Below are 20,663 nucleotides of genomic sequence, written 5' to 3' on the forward strand. Positions count from 1 at the left end.
TGTGCCATCCCATACACAGCGCAGATACAGAAGGTCAGCAGTCACAAACTGCACTGCCGCATCAGAGCTGCAGGCTGGGTGAGTGAGACGCAGCCTGGTCAGAGGTCAAAAGGGGGGTTACTATTACTACTGAGGCAAATATAGGAGACACTATCACTACTGCGACTAATATGGATGTCATTTATTACTACTGGGACCACTATTACTACTGGGGTGGATATAGGGGCCACTATTACTACTGTGACTAATATGGGTGTCATTTATCACTACTGGGGCGGATATAGGGGCCACTATTACTACTGGGGTGGATATAGGGGCCACTATTATTACTGGGGTGGATATAGGGGCCACTATTACTACTGGGGTGGATATAGGGGCCACTATTACTACTGGGACTATTATGGGTGTCATTTATTACTACTGGGACCACTATTACTACTGGGGTGGATATAGGGGCCACTATTACTACTGCGACTAATATGGGTGTCATTTATTACGACTGGGGCGGATAAAGGGGCCACTATTACTACTGGGACTAATATGGATGTAATTTATTACTGCTGGGGCCATTAATTCTACGGCAGCCACTTTTGGGGCCACTATTACTACTGGGGCGGATATAGGGGGCACTATTACTACTGCGACTAATATGGGTGTCATTTATTACTACTGGGGAGGATATAGAGTCCACTATTACTACTGCGGCCAATATTGGGGTCACTATTACTACTGGGACTAATATGGATGTAATTTATTACTGCTGGAGCCACTATTACTACGGCAGCCACTTTTGGGGCCACTATTACTACTGCGGTGGATATAGGGGCCACTATTACTACTGGGACTAATATGGGTGTCATTTATCACTACTGGGGCGGATATAAGGGCCACTATTACTACTGGGGCGTATATAGGGGCCACTATTACTACGGCAGCCACTTTTGGGGTCACTATTACTACTGGGGCGGATACAGGGGCCACTATTACTACTGGGATTAATATGGGTGTCATTTATCACTACTGGGGCGGATATAAGGGTAACTATTACTACTGGGGCGGATATAGGGGCCACTGTTACTACTGGGTGGATATAGGGGCCACTATTACTACTGCGGCGGATATAGGGGGCACTATTACTAGGGCAGATATAGGGGACACTATTACTACTGGGGAGGATATAGGGGCCACTATTACTACTGCAGCGGATACAGGGGCCACTATTACTACTGCAGCGGATACAGGGGCCACTATTAGGGCAGATATAGGGGACACTAGTACTACTGGGGTGGATATAGGGGCCACTATTACTACAGCAGCCACTTTTGGGGTTACTATTACTACTGGGGCGAATATAGGGGCCACTATTACTACTGGAACTAATATTTGTGTCATTTATCTCTACTGGGGTGGATATAAGGGCCACTATTACTATTTGGGCGGATATAGGGGCCACTATTACTACTGGGGAGGATATAGGGGCCACTATTACTACTGGGGAGGATATAGGGGCCACTATTACTACTGGGCGGATATAGGGGCCACTATTACTACTGCGGCGGATATAGGGGCCACTATTACTACTGGGGGGGATATAGGGGCCATTATTACTACTGGGGCGGATATAGGGGCCATTATTACTACTGGGGTCACAATACTCTATTTGCGTAACCACAAATCACTTCCGCCTGTTATTGCACACAATAAAGAACAGACGGGCCTGATGAAATGGTGCCCAAATACACAGTGGACACGCAGGTTTCAGGGCTTTGTGCCGGCCAATCACTGCAGCTCGCCTATTGCGGTAATACACTACACGTCATGCTGCCTACCGGGTGCCAGGCACTGCGCAGCACACATTGTACGTGCCGCGCATATAGACTCTCGTGAACGAGCCCTTACTATACAAGAAGGCAACCATTAGGCTAATGATAATAAGTGTCACCCCCTCTTTGGCAGTGTCTATCTGTGTGTAGCATGCCACACATCACGTATAACACACCGCGCCCCCACATGTATGTACAGCTCTGCAGTAGGCACAACGCGCCACTCTCCGCTATCACGTGGTGCCTACGTCATCACTTGCAGCCGCTCACACGCCAAAGCTCCTCCCACACACGTGACCCGTCATGTGACAGTGACATCACGGAAGGTCCTGTAGATCCGGTGTCAGAGCTGGCAGTGTGGTAAGTGAGGGCGGTGTGCTGCAGGCCTGTGCCGGCCAGGTGTGTGAAGGATGTCTGCCATGTAGATGCCGGGTGACATGTTGGACTGGAGACTAATATTACAGGATACTTGCAGTATTGTTGGCGGCCTCGTTTCTTGCCAGAAATTAGATTGCGACAGATTAGCCCTTATAGTTACCAAGGCAACCGTGCAATGTCTAAACCCTTTATACCAGAGAGTCTTCTGCCATGGTATCGCTCCCCTGGCAGCAGTAGATAAGGAAAAACGGAAATGGGAAGTGAAAATCATTTGTTCCGCCAACATTCCGTTATCAGCATTTAAACCGCTGGCGCCTCATTGACCGTGCCCCCGGCTCCGTCACCTCCGGGCGTTCCATCACAGCAGATCTGGCATAATGTCCTGGATGGGAAAGCCCTTCATGACCATCTTTTTCGTCCGGTATAAAGCCAGACAGCTGAGCGGAGAGCGAATGGACGCCATTCTAGTCAGCGAGGTCCGTTTGGCGCACTTCGGTTCCATCATAAGACGGATCCATTCGTCCAGGGATTCCCCCTCTCCTGCTCCCTTAACAGAACCCCCCGTGCAGATATGGGTGTAGATAGCCCCGTGGTCAGCTTTCAAAAACTCCTATTACCCTTGGTCAGCTTTGAACCTACAACTCCAGAACTGCAAGGAGCAGTGCTAACCACTGAGCCACCATGCTTGTCCCATCACCTGCAGAGGAACAGCAGCAGAAACAAACCGAGAGCATACAAACACAACCTCCCCATGTTCAGACATGAAGCTAGAACCTCAGCACTACAAGGCAGCAGTGCTAACCACTGAGCCACCATGTTTGTTCCTTAACCTCCAGAGGCAGAGGAGAAGAGCAGCAGAAACAAACCAAGAGTGTCTAAACACAACATCACCCGTGGTCAGACATGAAGCTAGAACCTCAGCACTACAGGGCAACGGTACTAACCACTGAGCCACCATGTTTGTTCCTTCTTCCTCATCCAGAGAAAAAGGAAAGAGGGAGACGCTTGATGGCTCAGTGGCTAGCACTGTCGCCTTATAGCACTGACTACCTACATGGAGGGTGTATGTTCTCATTGCCTTGTAGCACTGGGGTTCTAGGTTCAAATTTAATTAAAGACAACATCAACTTTGAAAAACCCAATACAGACATCACCCTTGGTCAGATTTGAAGCTAGAACCCCAGAACTGCATGGCGAAAGTGCTAATGACTGAGCACCCATTTGGCTTTTCCTTCTTCTCATTCTTCCTCTTCATCCAGAGGGGAAGGAGAAGAATATAAAAAAGTGGAGGAAGAGAATAAGATCTCCTCTGGAGAAGAAGGAAGCTTGATTGCTCAATGGCTAGCATTGTTGCCTTTTAGCACCGGGGTTCTAGGTTCATGTCTGACTACCTACATGGAGGTTGTATGTTCTCATTGCCTTGTAGCACCGGGGTTCTAGGTTCATGTCTGACTACCTACATGGAGGTTGTATGTTCTCATTGCCTTGTAGCACTGGGGTTCTAGGTTCATGTCTGACTACCTACATGGAGGTTGTATGTTCTCATTGCCTTGTAGCACTGAGGTTTTAGGTTCATGTCTGACTACCTACATGGAGGTTGTATGTTCTCATTGCCTTGTAGCACTGGGGTTCTAGGTTCATGTCTGACTACATGGAGGTTGTATGTTCTCATTGCCTTGTAGCACTGGGGTTCTAGGTTTATGTTTGACTAACTACATGGAGGTTGTATGTTCTCATTGCCTTGTAGCACTGGGGTTCTAGGTTCATGTCTGACTACCTACATGGAGGTTGTATGTTCTCATTGCCTTGTAGCACTGGGGTTCTAGGTTCATGTCTGACTACATGGAGGTTGTATGTTCTCATTGCCTTGTAGCACTGGGGTTCTAGGTTCATGTCTGACTAACTACATGGAGGTTGTATGTTCTCATTGCCTTGTAGCACCGGGGTTCTAGGTTCATGTCTGACTACCTACATGGAGGTTGTATGTTCTCATTGCCTTGTAGCACTGGGGTTCTAGGTTCATGTCTGACTACATGGAGGTTGTATGTTCTCATTGCCTTGTAGCACTGGGGTTCTAGGTTCATGTCTGACTACCTACATGGAGGTTGTATGTTCTCATTGCCTTGTAGCACTGAGGTTCTAGGTTCATGTCTGACTTCCTACATGGAGGTTGTATGCTCTCATTGCCTTGTAGCACTGGGGTTCTAGGTTCATGTCTGACCACCTACATAGAGGTTATATGTTCTCATTGCCTTGTAGCACCGGGGTTCTAGGTTCATGTCTGACTACCTACATGGAGGTTGTATGTTCTCATTGCCTTGTAGCACTGGGGTTCTAGGTTCATGTCTGACTACATGGAGGTTGTATGTTCTCATTGCCTTGTAGCACTGGGGTTCTAGGTTCATGTCTGACTAACTACATGGAGGTTGTATGTTCTCATTGCCTTGTAGCACTGGGGTTCTAGGTTCATGTCTGACTACCTACATGGAGGTTGTATGTTCTCATTGCCTTGTAGCACTGGGGTTCTAGGTTCATGTCTGACTACATGGAGGTTGTATGTTCTCATTGCCTTGTAGCACTGGGGTTCTAGGTTCATGTCTGACTAACTACATGGAGGTTGTATGTTCTCATTGCCTTGTAGCACCGGGGTTCTAGGTTCATGTCTGACTACCTACATGGAGGTTGTATGTTCTCATTGCCTTGTAGCACTGGGGTTCTAGGTTCATGTCTGACTACATGGAGGTTGTATGTTCTCATTGCCTTGTAGCACTGGGGTTCTAGGTTCATGTCTGACTAACTACATGGAGGTTGTATGTTCTCATTGCCTTGTAGCACTGGGGTTCTAGGTTCATGTCTGACCACCTACATGGAGGTTGTATGCTCTCATTGCCTTGTAGCACTGGGGTTCTAGGTTCATGTCTGACCACCTACATAGAGGTTATATGTTCTCATTGCCTTGTAGCACTGGGGTTCTAGGTTCATGTCTGACTTCCTACATCGAGTTTGTATGTTCTCATTGCCTTGTAGCACCGGGGTTCTAGGTTCATGTCTGACTTCCTACATGGAGGTTGTATGTTCTCATTGCCTTGTAGCACTGGGGTTCTAGGTTAAAATTTCATCAGACAATATCACCTTTGAAAACCCAGTACAGACATCACCCTTGTTCAGATTTGGACCTAGAACCCCAGAACTACAAGACATGTTAATGAGTGAGCCACATTCAGTGAACCACCCCGCTGTCCCAAAACCGGAAAGGAGACAGAAAATACAAAAACGGATTGAGACGGAAGCCCTTCTGTTTCAGTACATTCCTATGGGCAGGAAAACAAAAACATTTGCTTTCCGTTTTGCTATTTCCACGACGGAAATGAAATTGCTTGTGTGAACTTGGCCTCCGTTAACTGTTTCCTAGTTCCTTTCGAGGAACAGAGAGATGGAAATAAAAATGGAATTAAACGTTTCCATTGTTTCCCCCATTATTCCATTTTTTTTTTAAAGGGAATTATTTTCGTTTAAAGCTGTTTTTCCAAACAGAACAGACTGTGCGGTCGGCTGGAGTGCCTGACATGGCCCGGCGCTTGAACCCCGCTGTTTTTAACCCTATCAATGAAATTATCGGAGCGGTGTCTGAGTGTGCGCGCTGCCACTTCATTCATTTAGGCAGTCTGTCAAGGGGATACAGGACCCCATTCTGGTAATCAAAGGGGGTCCCAAAAGTCGGACACCCACTCATCACCTATTTACCCCCTATCCTGTGTGCAGGAAGGGGGTAACTTAAGGCCACAACGATTATCACTCAAAATTTGCTCAAAAGTAATCTTTTGAGCGATAATCGTTGTATGTAAATGTGTGCCCATCGTGCACTTTTCATGCATCGCTGAGTTCAGCTCAGCCTAAAATCCATTGTCTCTGATAAGTCGGATTGCACGCTGAGTTTTTCGCAGGCAGCGCTGATAACATTCTTCTTTTAGATGCTGTCCTGCTGGAGAACAATAGCGATGTATTTAGAGAACAGACCACCCGAGGTTCTCTAAATACATGCAAATGAAGCTAGTTAGCTACTAATGGGCTGATTAGCCCATTAGTAGCTAAAGCTTAATGATTGCTCAAAACTGTCAGTTTCTAATGAATTTTGAGTGATCATCTGTGTATGTAAATGGCGCTTAAATGTTACTGCTAAACTCCAGACATTTTTGCACCTTTTATACAAATGACCCTTCAAAACACAAGTCCACTAATGCTGTGACTGATGGCCGTGTCATGTATATACGAGGCACACTTACCTGCTTTGCCTTGCAAGATCTAGAGCAGCTTAGAACAGGTTTTCATGTTGGTTCTGCTTCGGAGAATCGATGTCATTCTGGTCACACCAAGTTCCTGATGGGTTTTCTGTCCATATTTTCTGTTGGATAAGCCTCCTAATGTATGTACTTCCATCTCTTATCTTTCAGGCAAGTGTTGAGGTTTGACAGTAAAAATGGCCGCCCATCCATTGGGCACTCGAGCTCGCACCGGAGATGTTCTGCAAGGCCCTGGTGAAGCAACGGACTTCAGCTCGCTTCTCTTGTCGCGGCCGGTCCTGGAGGGCTTGGAGGCAGCTGGCTTTACCAAACCTTCTCCCATTCAGAGCAAGGCCATTCCACTTGGAAGGTGTGGTTTGGGTGAGTGAAAGACAGAAAGTGGCATTTTGAGGCGGTCTGTTTTAGTAAATAGTTGTAGTCCTCATGGAATGACAATTGCGCAGCTTCTTTTCTTATAACGCTGCGTTGAGACGTTCCTCTGTTATTCCTCCTGAATAGTTTGTTAGTTTTAAAAGTGTAAATGCATCTTTACTTTAGGCGGTTTCACATGAGCGTAATTCATTGTGTGCTGCCCGCCCGTGATGTCATTGTGTATCTGCTGTGGGCCGCCAATCGCCATGCACTATCTTGGCCAAAGTTATTTCTCACTATTGTACTTGGTGTTTGGTTACGGAGCAGAACTGAACAGATTAATATGATGGTTTGTGGGGAAAAATTGGGAATAACTTGTATTTTCTCTGAAAACTCTGCTCTTTCAGTGCCTTGGAATCGCGCTGCTGGGAGATCAGACGCCATGTTCATTATGACAGGTTCCCTTTAATAATGTCCGGTGTGCAGGGAGCAAAGTCCGAACAAACAGTCAAGAGGAAAAGAAGCCTGAGAGCCTACAATGCTCCTTTTACACGGGCTGAGATCTGCACAATTCGCATTTGCCTGAGCGAATTAGGTGGTGATGTCATCACCAGCTCGTTAGCGCTCGGCAGACTGTTTAAATTACACGCTTTTTATTGAGAATCGTCCGGTTTTTGTTCATTTATCATTTGGTGTTTCACATCCTTATGTGATCTACTGAATGCTAATTGGCGCAGGTTTTTATGTCGGCTGTAACAGAACGGTTCTCGTGCGTTGTCCCGCTGTTTGCCTGCGTTTAAACTGAACGATTTTCGGAATGATCGTTCCATCTAAACGGGGCTCAATGCCACATCCAGAGGTTGGCGCTACAACATACAATACCTGGTGCCTTCTTAACCCTGTTTACACATAGACTTGAGGGCATTCTGTGCCCGTCTAATCCCCACAGCACGGCTCTTCTGTTGCACATTTGCGTGGGTTTCTCCCTTTGCAGTAGAAGAGGGTCCATGGTTTATTACATGATCGTTTCTAGTAGTGGTCCCCAAGCAGTGGCTGGGAAGACATATCGGATTCACAAGCCGTGGTTATGACTACATGTACTGGTAACTGGCATTATTGCAGGCATCACTAGCTTAGATGGCATAAAACATGGCGTCCCACTTGCTGAAGGCCCAGAAAAATCTGCTATAATTCCAAGACTAATGAAAACATTTTAATGGAATTTGGGCAAAACCTGCCTTAGGGTTAATTCACACAGGCGAGTTCCATCTGATAGCGATATGGACGGACCTCGCGGGTGAAAATACCACATCGATTTCACATGAGTGCCACGCGGTTTGAATGTGAGTGCAATATGATTTGTACTACTATTGGTAATATTTGTGCTTCTTGTTTCTTCCACGGATGTGCAAAATGTAACAACATAGATGCAATGTGTTTTGTTTTTTTTAAGCAAAAATCCACCCAGAATCGCACGTTTTAGAGTGCGATGTCCAGGTTTCTCAGACCGATAACGCGCTCCCCAATGTGATTGCATCCTTATTCATTGAGAATCAGGAGCCCTTCATAACCTGTTCGGTGAGCACTTCCTAACTAAGACTGCTGCCGTCCACGTGGTGGCAATCACCGGCAAGGGAGAATGTCTAGTTTGGGCGGTTAGCCTGGCTGTCTCATTCAGTACATCGTGCCGCCCCACCGTGTCTCACTAGACTGTGCGAGAGGGTCTGTTTATAGTGCACACCTATGGAGAATGGGATCAATTAAGCCCTGTCAAATTAAATTTGTGAAGAACGTCAGAAAGCCACCAACAAAGTCATGTATTTAGAAACTGGGAACAACAAGACCGTTGCTGGACTGCAAGGAGGGTGCAAAATGCCACAAGGAACGGTACCAAATGGTAAAGACAAACTTTTGGCTTCTCCAAGAAAGGATGTATTCATATGGGACGACCTCCCAGACGCAGATGCCCGACAGACTATTCCAGCGCCGCTTGCTCCTGTGCTTTTACACAGGAGTGATCACTGCTGAGTGAATGGAGGCGGATCGGACCCACCTGCCTGCCCCCATTAACGGTAAATGGGCCGCCATCCATAGATGGACTCCCTGTTTACATGAGCCGATTGTCCTTGAGTTTTTCTGTATGCATAAACTGATAGAACAGATTGTCATCCTTGTTCAGTCGGCGCTTGGATTTAGACTGAATGGCAGTGATTCAAATTCTTACTGGGTGTGGGGATCTGAACGATTTACCCGCCTGCGCAAAGTCTTTACGCAAGTTGGCTCAATAGATGGGGAAATCCAAAAGGACGCGGCAAACGGCTGCAAAGAGAATTCGTCAGCATGCATACTGAGTGACGGTGGTGCTTGAATTGAAAGAATGTGATAAAAATGAACGCCCTGTCTACTGCCATTGGATTGAAGGATTTGTTACCGACAATCCGATTATTCTTGTAGTCGGGTACTAGACCAACGAGAAATGCTTTCACTTATCCGGCTATGAAAGCTCTCAAAATACGCAGATGCGAGCAGCTGGAAATCCTCACAAAATGCATGAGACCCCTTTTTATCCTGGTGTGCGACATCACTGCAACACATAATTGGGCCTATCTGTGACCGGTGCGATGCTTGTGGGACATTTCCACACATTCATAAATCAACTGGATGATGAGGAAATTGGCACCTGGCTACTACATCTGGATGGGGCGACCTGCCACATCTCCAGTGCGGCCATGCCTAAGATCCAAGCTTTTTTGCAGATTGAGTCATTTCTAACAGCTTTGGCCACCATAGTTACCGATTTGACCCACCGGATTCTTTCTTGTGGGACCTTCTGAAGGGGACGTTTACTGGAATGAGGCAAGAGCTATGCAGGAATTGGAAAGGAACATTGTGCAAGTAATTGCTGCGTTGACGTCGGACACGCTAACTAGTCCAGCAGCATCAGGTAGAGGCGCTGCAAACTGCGGGCACTTCCAGCACGTTATGAAGGGTTTTTGATTCTCATTGGGGGGCATATGTTTGGACCACATTTCTCTAAAATGTGTTTATTAGTCTTGGACTTTCCCGGACCTCCAGCAAGTGGGACCCCCTGTACTAGTGTCCGATTTCACACCGAAATCCTTGCAGTTTCTTGTTTCTGGACTTTTTTCACTAGGGCTACACAAGTTTGGGTGGGATTTGCATGGCCAAAGTTCGCACTAAGAGTCTGATAATTCGTACCCTAATGTAAGTGGAGGCAGTCGCATTGCAGTTTTTAGTGGCCACAACCAGAAATCAATCACGTTTGGATTTCTTGTACTCGTTCTGCTTATGTTTGGGATCGATGTAGGGCAACTTTGCAATCATGTGAGTCATGTTCCTTAGCCTAAAACATTCTCCCCTCCATGTTTGAGTTGAATATGGTTCCTGACCATCACTAAAAGTTGAATGGGGCTCACGAGGTACAAAGGGTTGGGTACCTCTGGTTTATAGCATCCGGACATCTGTCTGCACAGGAACCATAACCAAGGATCTACATTGGATAAACTGATAGCGCCTCCCTCCACCCCGCAAGGCACCCATACATAGCAGCCTGTCAGCACCATCCAGAGGGGGCACCAGTAACCGTATCCTCCACATGAATCGACCGTGTATCGGACTCATACTATCTGTCCGTATTTTCATCGCTACTAGTAACGTTTTTTTTGCTTCCTATGGTAGTAATACGGTCCTGTAGCTATAATACTATATGCTGTACTTGCATAGGACAACATAGTAAGATGACAGATTTGCCTTAAGACTATAAATAATATTCAATCGTAAATGCTTAATCTTAGTTAGGCCGCCTGCATACGGTCGGGATTCTGCAGCAAATCCACCCCATGCCATGCAATGACAATCCTTGATTTCCTGCCCATGAGTGGAAATAGAGTGCAATTTTCCACTCGCGGATGAGAAATTGCAGCATGCGGGCTATGCACGGCCGGCTTCCATTAAAGTCAGTGGAGGCCGTCCGTCCCAAGGCATTTCCACGGTGAGCACTGAGGAATATCGTGAGATCTGCGTCATCACAGAGCGCCGGCGGCTACTGCACATGTGCGACCGAGTGCTGGACGGCACATTCGCAGTGCTGAACAGAAGACACCGGACAGGTAATCAGGGGGTCACGGGCCAGGCACTGGGTCGAACTCTGCTACTGGAATCCTGCATGCACGGTCCAACCCACTTATGTGCAGGAAGCTTTAGGTAAAAAAGTGATATACACTGAATGGTCACTTTATTAGGGACACCCATGTAGTAGCGCGTTGGACCTTCTTTGGTCTTCAGAACCGCACTAATTCGCCATTGCACAAGGTGTGGAGATCTTCGGCAAGAATAGTGGCCCATGTAAACCGGATAGCTTCTGGCTGTAGCTGCAAATCAGTTGGAGATACTGACCTCTTTTGACCAGCTGTCAGGAAGGGGTCATCAATTAATGCTGCTTGCGCTAAATTCTGTCCCATCAGTGTGGTGCAAGAGAAATCTGGATTGACCTGACCAGGTGATGTTTTCCACTGCTCAGTGATCCAGCTCCTGTGCTCTTTTGCCTTTAGTACAGGTCAATAATAAATGATCGGCGGCGGTCTGCCCCTTGGATTACTAGCGCCGCTGTCACTATAGTAAACGTGGGAAGCGGATTACGCTGACCATAGCACAGCGGCTCAGGTTGGTATTGCATGTGTAGCTCCTATTGAATTCAGTGAGGGCTGCGCCTGCAATGGCAAGCTGGGTTGCTGCACTATGATCAGCGTGATCTGCTTCCCGCACTTTCCATAGTGACATAGGTGCTGGTAATCAGCTCATCAGCGGGGATCCAAATGGTGGCCCACTGACTATACTCTAATGATGTCTTGTGCTGAGAAGAGTTTATCAATGATGGAAAAAGTAACAAGGAAAGTCCTCGACAACCGCAATAATGATGACGGTGATTATTAATCCTTTTTGTTTCTTAACTTTTAGATTTAATCGTTCAGGCTAAGTCCGGCACTGGAAAAACGTGTGTCTTCTCCACAGTGGCGCTAGATTCTCTGATTCTGGAAAATACTGCGACGCAGGTACTCCTACTTTGTATTTCCATATTGCAGTCCCTGTGTTGTGTCACGAGTCTGGTGTTCACTTGTGTGGGTTTTCATTTCTTTTTAGATCTTGATCTTGGCTCCAACAAGAGAAATTGCTGTTCAAATCCACTCAGTCATTATAGCTATAGGCAGTCGGATGGAGGGATTGGAGTGCCATGTTTTCATAGGAGGGACACCACTGCCACAGGACAAACCTCGGCTGAAGAAGTGTCACATAGCCGTGGGCTCGCCTGGTAATCACCTAATGAATGGGCTATTATGTCTTTACCTATGTATCACTGAGGAGGACCTCACCGGGCTCCGAATGCTCCTTTTACACAGGCCGAGCATTCTTTCGGACACAGTCTGATGATCCATGGGCCATGCAAATGACCTGACAAATGTGCTGCAGGTTCGTCGGCTGATCAGTTCGTTTATACGAACATAAAAATGCTTGCCGATTGGCGGTACGTCTTCCCGTGTGGGACGTGTACAGTCGGTGATCATATTAGCCATCGTTCTTGGCCCGTGTACAAAAAAAACTGTAAATGAGCACCAATTGATGTGCTTGTTGATCCGCGCTCGTTACATCAGGCCATATAAAAGGACCGTAATTACAAGTTATACAGAATCCTTCCCCACAAAACCATGTATTACTCTGCTCTGTAACATACTGCCTGCAGCTCCGACATGATGGCCAAGAGCAAGTACTGGACACGTTGGCACAGATGTTATTACGTCTCTTCAATAAACGTCTGTCGCATTCATTATTATTTTAAATTCCACATGGCCTTTTCAGAACCCACGAGGCTGGCTGCACACCAGTGCCACAATGCATACTGAAAGTCTTCACACCCTCACTTGTGGCCTTGTGCTAAAAAAATAAATAAAAGGTTTTTTTACTACCATCATTCTGCACTCAATACCCCATAATGACAAACAGAGAAAACAGAATGTTAGATATATTTGCACATTTTTTTACTAATGAAAAACTAATATTTTGCATAAGTATTCACACCCCGTACTCGGTACTTAGTTGAAGCACCTTTGGCCGGGATTCCAGCCTCCAGTTGTCTTGGGTATGATGCCACAAGGTTTGCACAACTGGATATGGAGATTTTCAGCTATTCTTTTCTACAGATCCTCCCAAGTTCTGTCAGCTTGGATGGAGACCACCCATGGGCATTTTCAGGTCTCTCCAGATGTTTGATTGGTTTTAAGTCAGACCTCAGGCTGCATCCTAAAGCCCCTCCTGTATTGCCTTGGCTATGTGGTTAGGGTCATTGTCTTATGGAAGGTGAACCTTCTGCCCAGCCTGGATCAGGTTTTTATTAAAAATATTTCTGTACTCCATTCAGCTTTCCATCCCCCCTGACCGGTCTCCCTGTACCCCAGCATGATGCTACCACCACCAGGCTTCACTGTAGGAGGTTATTGGGCAGGTGATGAGCGGCACCTGGTTCCCTCCAGGCAGAACATTGAAGCCAAAAAGTTCCATCTTGGTTTCATCAGACCCAAGAATCTTGTTTCTCACAGTCTGAGGGTCCTTCAGATGCTTTTTGGTGGCTTTCATGTGTCTTTTACTGAGGAAAGGTTTCTTTCTAGCCCCCCTGCCATAAAGCCCAGATTGGTGGAGCGCTGCAGTGATGGTTGACCTTCTAGAAGTTTCTCCCATCTGCACACAGGATCTTGAGAACTCAGCCAGAGTGACCCTTGGGTTCTTTGTCCACCCCCTCCCAATAACTTAGTTATTGAGAGTTCTGGTTGTTCGAATCTTTTTACTTTTCTTAATTCTGGAGGCCGCTGGGCTCTTGGGAACTTTCAGCACACCAGAAACCTTTTTTGTAGCCCTCTCCAGCTCTGTGCCTCCACACAATCCTGTCTCTGCGCTCTACAGGCAGTTCTTTCCTCCTCATGGTTTGGTTTTGGCTCTGATATGCATTGTGAGCTGTGAGACCTTATATTGACAGGGGCCAGTCCCTTAACCCTTTCCAATCCAATGTCAGGCCTGTCCCGACATCATCATTTTCCTCCACAGCTCCAATGTTGGGACAGGCCTGACACTGCAGTGCAGGAGTGCATCTGCACCCCATCGTCAGACACATTGGGTGCAGATGCACTACTGCACTGGTCCCCATCGAGGACCCTTGAGGAGAAGGCAGAAAGGATTTTTAACCCTTTCTGCCTTCTCCTTTACTCATTACATAGCGCTCAATTAGCGCTATGTAATGCAGATCGATTCTGGCCAGCGATCATGTGACCGCCTGGTGTTACCTGACCTCAGCTATCACATGATCGCCGAGTCGGGAGGCCGAAGGGAGAATGCAGAAGTGTTACTTCCGCATTCTGCCCGCCGATCATGTGACCACCGGGTGCCACCTGACCTCAGCCGTCACATGATCGCCGAGCCGGGAGACTGTAGGGAGAATGCGGAAGTATTACATCCACATTCTCCGACGGTTATGTGACCGCCGGCACCCTCCTGAACTCTGTCAGATCAGGGGGGTGAAAGGAAAATTTATTTTTTTCTCATCCACTCTCCCCAGCTCCAATTTATTTGGAGCTGGGGAGAATGGATGAGGAAAAATAAATGGATTGGAAAGGGTTAAAATGATCTCCATTCAGCTGAATTTGCCACAAGTGACTCCAGTCAGGGTGTAGAAACATCTGAAAGATCATCCAGAGAAATGGGAGCCCCAGAGCTCCGTTTCAAGTGTTATACCAGAGGGTGTGAATACTTACGTTAGTGCAAAATGTTAAAAAGCTTTGTAAATTCTCTAAAAATGAAAAACTAACATTGTGTTTTCACTTTGTCATTATGGGGCGCTGAGTGCAGAAAGAAGGGGGAGACGTGGCACAAATGTAAAAGAAGTGGGTCTGCAGACTTTCTGAATGCATTACATCTAAAGCCAAACGGCGAGAGAAAAACTGCTAGATGCCCAACATGGCGGGCACCAGGTGGGCCCCAGTAACTTTAATGTTTCAGGCACGCCCTCCGGCATTCTGCGGATCATGATAGCGCACCCTTTTCCGCTGTTTTGTCCATCATTTTGTGCCATAACTTAGAAGTGAACAGAGCGGTGGGTGTACTACACCCTTATATTTATCTTATGGCCTCCATGACAGATAAACAATGAATTAAAACCGTGTAAATCTGCGCAACGTGATCTACATTAATTCTAATTAGGAAACTACTTGAGGCATGCCTGTTCACGAGTCAGGCCAGTAGGTGGCGCTGTGGAGCTACTTTCTCCATTCCCAGTTTGCGTACCCAGCTTTCATTTCTTGCACAGCTGAGGTAAACCGAAAGCTGCGCTGTGATTGGTTGTTAGAGCCCAGCTTTCATTTCTTAGGGCTCCTTCACATCGGCGATCGTGATATCACCGTAATTAAATCGTGGGAAAATCGCATATGTGCTTGTGGAATGTTTCTTTGAGCGTCAGCCATGCCTTTTCCTGAGAGTACTCTTACATCGCATCCACCCATGATTTGCACAGACATCACAAATGTGTGCGTTGTGATAAATCAGAGGCTTCATAGGGAAACCTGGGCAAGACAAAAAGTGCAAAACGCCAGCATATAGGGCAGGCAGAGAGTCGCAGATCTCCAAACATCGCACATGGGAATGAAACCATTGAAAAGCACGGGTTTCAGAATTCTGCGTTTTTTAGCACGCTCGCATTGCTCAAAAATCGTGCAGTTTTCTCACAGCTGTGAGGGCACCTTTACACTGCTGAGATTACATGAAAGCTGCGCTGTGATTGGTTGATATTTCTTTTACCGCTGAGGTAAAATGAAAGCTGCGCTGTAATTGGTTACTATTTCTTATACCGCTGAGGTAGAAGGAAAGCTGCGCTGTGATTGGTTGCCATTTCTTATATCTCTGAGGTAAAATAAAAGCTGCGCTGTGATTGGTTGCCATTTCTTATACCGCTGAGGTAACATGAAAGCTGTGCTGTCATTGGTTGCTATTTCTTATACTGCTGAGGAAACATGAAAGCTGCGCTGTGATTGGTTACTATTTCTTATACCGCTGATGTAAGATAAAAGCTGCGCTGTGATTGGTTGACATTTCTTATACTGCTGAGGTAAAATCAAAACTGTGCTGTGATTGGTTGCCATTTCTTATACCGTTGAGGTTAAAGGGGTTGTCTCGCAAAAGCGAGCGGGGTTCAGCACTTCTGTATGGCCATATTAATGCACTTTGTAATATACATCGTGCATTAAATATGAGCCCTACAGAAGTTATTCACTTACCTTCCCTGCGCTGGCGTCCCTGTCTCCATGGCTCCGTCTAACTTCAGCGTCTAATCGCCCGATTAGACGCGCTTGCGCAGAAGGGTCTTCCGCCTTCGGGTCTGCCCGGCAGCAGCGGCGTCATCGCGTAGCTCCGCCCCATCACGTGTGCCGATTCCAGCCAATCAGGAGGCTGGAATCGGCACATGTGATGGGGGCGGAGCAACGCAATGATGCGTAGAAGGGGGCGGAGCCAGAATGCAGCTCGTGCCGGACCGAACAGATGGGAGAAGACCCTTCTGCGCAAGCGCATCTAATCGGGAGATTAGACGCTGAAATTAGACGGAGCCATGGAGACGGGGACGCCAGCGCAGGGAAGGTAAGTGAATAACTTCTGTATGGCTCATAATTAATGCACGATGTATATTACAAAGTCCATTAATATGGCCATACAGAAGTGCTGAACCCCACTTGCTTTCGCGAGACAACCCCTTTAAATGAAAGCTGCGCTGTGATTGGTTGCCATTTCTTTTACCGCTGAGGTAAAATGAAAGCAGTACTGTGATTGGTTGCCATGGGTAACATAGATTTCCTTTTGGCCTGCTTCCATAACCGTGCAGTGCTGGGCCATTGTTGTGGCCCACTTTGTACATTCCAGGACTGCTAGTCATAGGATCGCCGTGGATCGGACCCGACTTGGTGACTTTTCATTCCAAGCTCAGATCTGAAACCGTGTGCAATACCCAATGCTGGGTCTGAGGGAAGGGGCAAGAAAAAGGGACCCAAAGACCCCTGGAGGCCATCCCCGTGTCTCGCACTGGGTCTACTATATTGTAGCAGCTTTATTCAATCAGGGTAAAATTGCAACTAGACTGATCGGTTCTGGGAAACAAATTAATGATAAAAATGCCATTTTGGTGATGTTGTTTTGCAGTGGGCATTGCTAGTATTGCTGGGCGGCGACTGTTCTCTCAGTCGTACTCATGATTTCTCCTGAGAAGTAACACAAATGTTCAGTGCAGCGCCGGCCGTCGGGGCTTCGGTTTTTTGGAATCTGTTTGCAGATGGCTGCAGTCCATTCCTGGCTTACATGACGATCCGCTTTAATTATGTGTAGAAATAAACTGTCTTCTTTTGCCAGGCTGCGTCTGCCAGGCTGGTCTTACATGAAAATGTCATTTTTTTTTCCATGTTGCAGGCCGAATAAAGCAATTAATAGAAATTGGCTTCCTCAACACATCCAGCATCCGTCTATTTATTCTTGATGAAGCGGACAAACTGCTAGAAGAAGGAAGCTTCCAGGAGCAAATTAAGTAAGACATTTCTAAGTTAATTGTCTCTTTAATTGAACGTTAAATATGAAGAATACACAAACATCAGCTCCTCCCTTAAAGGGAACCTCGCATCATCTTTTTTTCAGCCATCACGGAGAGCACCGTAAGGTAGTGCCTGTTACACTAAAATGTCTGCTGTGTGGATCTGTGCAGGAGTTTTGGAGAAACTTACATTTTATTAGTAGCAGCCAGACCCAGAACTAGTCCTAGTATATTCATGAGTTACACCATATCCAGACCCAACCCGCCCTCCAGCCAATGATTGGCAGCTCTCTCTACACAGTCAGGGCTCCCACACACTTGCGTTTTTTGTTAACGCGATTGTCAATGGGACTTTCTAATGTTAAAAACGCAACGCAATTGCGTTTTTGTTGCGTTTTTAACATTAGAAAGTCCCATTGACAATCGCTTTAACAAAAAAACGCAAGTGTGTGGGAACCCTCAGAAGCAGAGAGCTGTCAATCATTGGCTGCAGGTGGGATGGGTGGAGCTAGTCTGCAGCTCATGAATATCTAGGACTACTTTAAGTAATCCTCTGTGTGCTGCTACTGATATAAGTCAGTTTTCTCCAAAACTACTTCCACATAGCAAACATAGTCCATGTCACAGTGATATGTCTGCTATACGGATCTGTGCAGTTTATTTAGGAGAAACTCACCTTATATCAGTAGCAGCACACAGAGGATTACTTAAAGTAGTCCTGGATATTCCTGAGCTGCAGACTAGCTCCACCCACCCCACCTGCAGCCAATGATTGACAGCTCTCTGCTTCTTACTGTGCATAGAGGGAGCTGTCAATGATTGGCTGGAGGGCAGTGTGGGTGTGGCTAGTCTGCAGCTCATGAATATCTAAGACTAGTTCTGGGTCTGGCTGCTACTAATAAAATGGAAGTTTCTCCAGAACTACTGCATAGATCCACCCAGCAGACATATCTCTGTAATCGGTGTGACAGGCGCTAACTTGTGCTGTCATCGGAGAAGAGTGCAAAAAGATGGTGAGTCTTTTTAATATTGAACTCCTAAGAGGGTGTTTTTGTCCCTTCAGTCCTTCACACCCCTAATGGTGATTTCACATTAGCGTGTTTGCGCGAACAATTGGAGGAGAATAGAACCCATTGTCTTCAATGGGTTTATTTTAATTTTCGTGCACAAAAAAAAACAAACGCAGTATGCGCTATTTTAGTGCTCATTTGTGCACCAAGGGCCCCATAGGAGTCTATGGGATTGTGCAAATACACAAATCAAAATACAAATACACTGTGCAATTTTGTGGGGGGAAAGAGCACACTGGAGACTAATTAGCCTAAATGGCCGCCTAACTCGGGAAGCGTCTGTGTCCCACGCCCATGTGAACAGTCCGGGTCAGTATGAAAAGTACAGTGAAATGCACAGATACAAGCATAAAAACATTGCATTTTTCGTATACGCTCATGCGAAACCACCCTAACTCTTGCCTAAGAACATGCAGAAATCCTTCAGATTACCATTGTGGACAAGTTTTGCTTTTATCGTTTTATTTTTAGTCTTCTAGTAAATGATAATGTTCTGTTTTTTTCATCAGCTGGATTTACTCCTCTCTTCCTGCCAACAAGCAGATGTTAGCTGTTTCAGCCACGTACCCAGAATCCTTGGCTAAGGCGCTGACCAGGTATATGAGGGAACCAACATTTGTCAGGTTGAATGTATCTGACCCCAGCCTTATAGGTATGTAGCATGCGATCCGCAAAAGAATCAAGAACTATCGGCATTTGTATTGGCCTTAACATTTGTCTTTGTGCTCTGCAAGGGTTAAAGCAGTATTACAAGGTGGTGAATTCACATCCTCTTCCGCACAAGACTTTTGAAGAAAAAGTGCAGCATTTGCAAGAATTGTTCAGTAGAGTTCCCTTTAACCAAGCCTTGGTGTTTTCTAACTTACATAGCAGGTAATGCTACTCTCTCTATTGCTTACTGTCCACCCGCATGTTTTACTAGTCTGTTCTGTTAGGGTGCCTTCACATGGGGGGGGGGGGGGCTCACTGAAAAATTGGCAGCAAATCTGCACTTTGTGGATTTCGGTGCAGAATTGCTGCATGCTTCAATTTCAAAGGTTAAACGCATAATCCATAACTTACAATGATTTGCAGATTTAGAATCCTTGGCGTATTTCAGATATGCTGCAGATTCTGTGTCAAAAACTTTCTAGTCCATGTAGATGAGATTTTAAATCTCGCCCAAACAGCTTGTACTAAAAATGATGCGAGTTCTCTGAAGCGAATTCCACAGCGGAAATTCTGCAGCAAATAAGTGAAGGAACTCTTAGGCCACCCTCCCACGTTTTTGACACACTCCCATTCATTTCAGTGGGGCCTCGCAGAATGTGCTCGGTCACGTTGTTTTCTTACACTGTCTGCTCTATTTTAGAACGTTTAGCGCACCTCATCAAGGTGCACTAAAACCCCCTGTCGGAGGAACCCGCTTCCTAAAACGAAAGTGAAATTGCGGCAAACTGCCACAATCGACAGTGCAGCATTTTGCCAAAAACACGTGTGAGAGTGGCCTAAGGGTATGTGCATACAGCCGTGGAATTTTCCGCATTAATTCTGCCTCTAAAAGCCATAACAAATCAGCATCTTTCTGCCGTGGTTCTTGCCATGGACCCATGTGCGGATTTGGTCCTGTCACTGGGCAAAATCCACATGTGGAATTCCAATGCAGAAAATCATTTTGATGTGGAAATGTGATTTTTCTACATTGAAATTCCACATTTTGTCCATTTGCCAGAGTTAAATTTGCATGCTGATCCGCAGCAGAAAGTAGCAGATTTTGCCGCAGTTTTTAGAGGCAGACTTCACACTGAAAATTCTGTGGCGAATTCTGCCATGTGAACATACGTCACCGCTAGCTTCGTTCACTCTTGTGCCGCCTGTTCAGACAAGTAGATACATCGTTGGCTCGTTCTAACCAGAAATCGGTCAGTCTTTTACATTTCTGTACAAGTGACTGAGTAGACTGAGCAATGAATTTTATGCCTGTATGAAATAACCAACGAAAAATGACCAATTATTGTTCACCACGGCTCGTTTTTAGAGCAAACGATGATTGTTCACTTTGGTTCATTCGAAAGAATCATTCTGTCTTAAACGACCTTTAGGATTCTACGTCGTGACTTATATCCATTTGATG

The 20,663-nt window shown here is 46.2% G+C and overlaps 1 protein-coding gene across 2 annotated transcripts in view; it reads left to right on the forward strand.

Moving 5' to 3' along the window:
- The first annotated feature begins 2,125 nt into the window (after positions 1 to 2,125).
- Positions 2,126 to 20,663, forward strand: part of DDX20 (DEAD-box helicase 20) — a 28,273-nt gene continuing 9,735 nt past the window's right edge. The window contains exons 1-7 of one of the 2 annotated variants that reach the window (XM_066600037.1): positions 2,126 to 2,183; positions 6,653 to 6,862; positions 11,831 to 11,925; positions 12,014 to 12,182; positions 17,363 to 17,477; positions 19,060 to 19,202; positions 19,285 to 19,423. In XM_066600037.1, coding sequence (XP_066456134.1) covers positions 6,679 to 6,862; positions 11,831 to 11,925; positions 12,014 to 12,182; positions 17,363 to 17,477; positions 19,060 to 19,202; positions 19,285 to 19,423 — 845 coding nt within the window. In that variant the 5' untranslated portion in view covers positions 2,126 to 2,183; positions 6,653 to 6,678. The other variant, XM_066600039.1, reaches the window with a different exon arrangement.

This window comes from Eleutherodactylus coqui, chromosome 4 (genome assembly GCF_035609145.1).
Source record: "Eleutherodactylus coqui strain aEleCoq1 chromosome 4, aEleCoq1.hap1, whole genome shotgun sequence".
NCBI classification, from domain to species: Eukaryota; Metazoa; Chordata; class Amphibia; order Anura; family Eleutherodactylidae; genus Eleutherodactylus; species Eleutherodactylus coqui.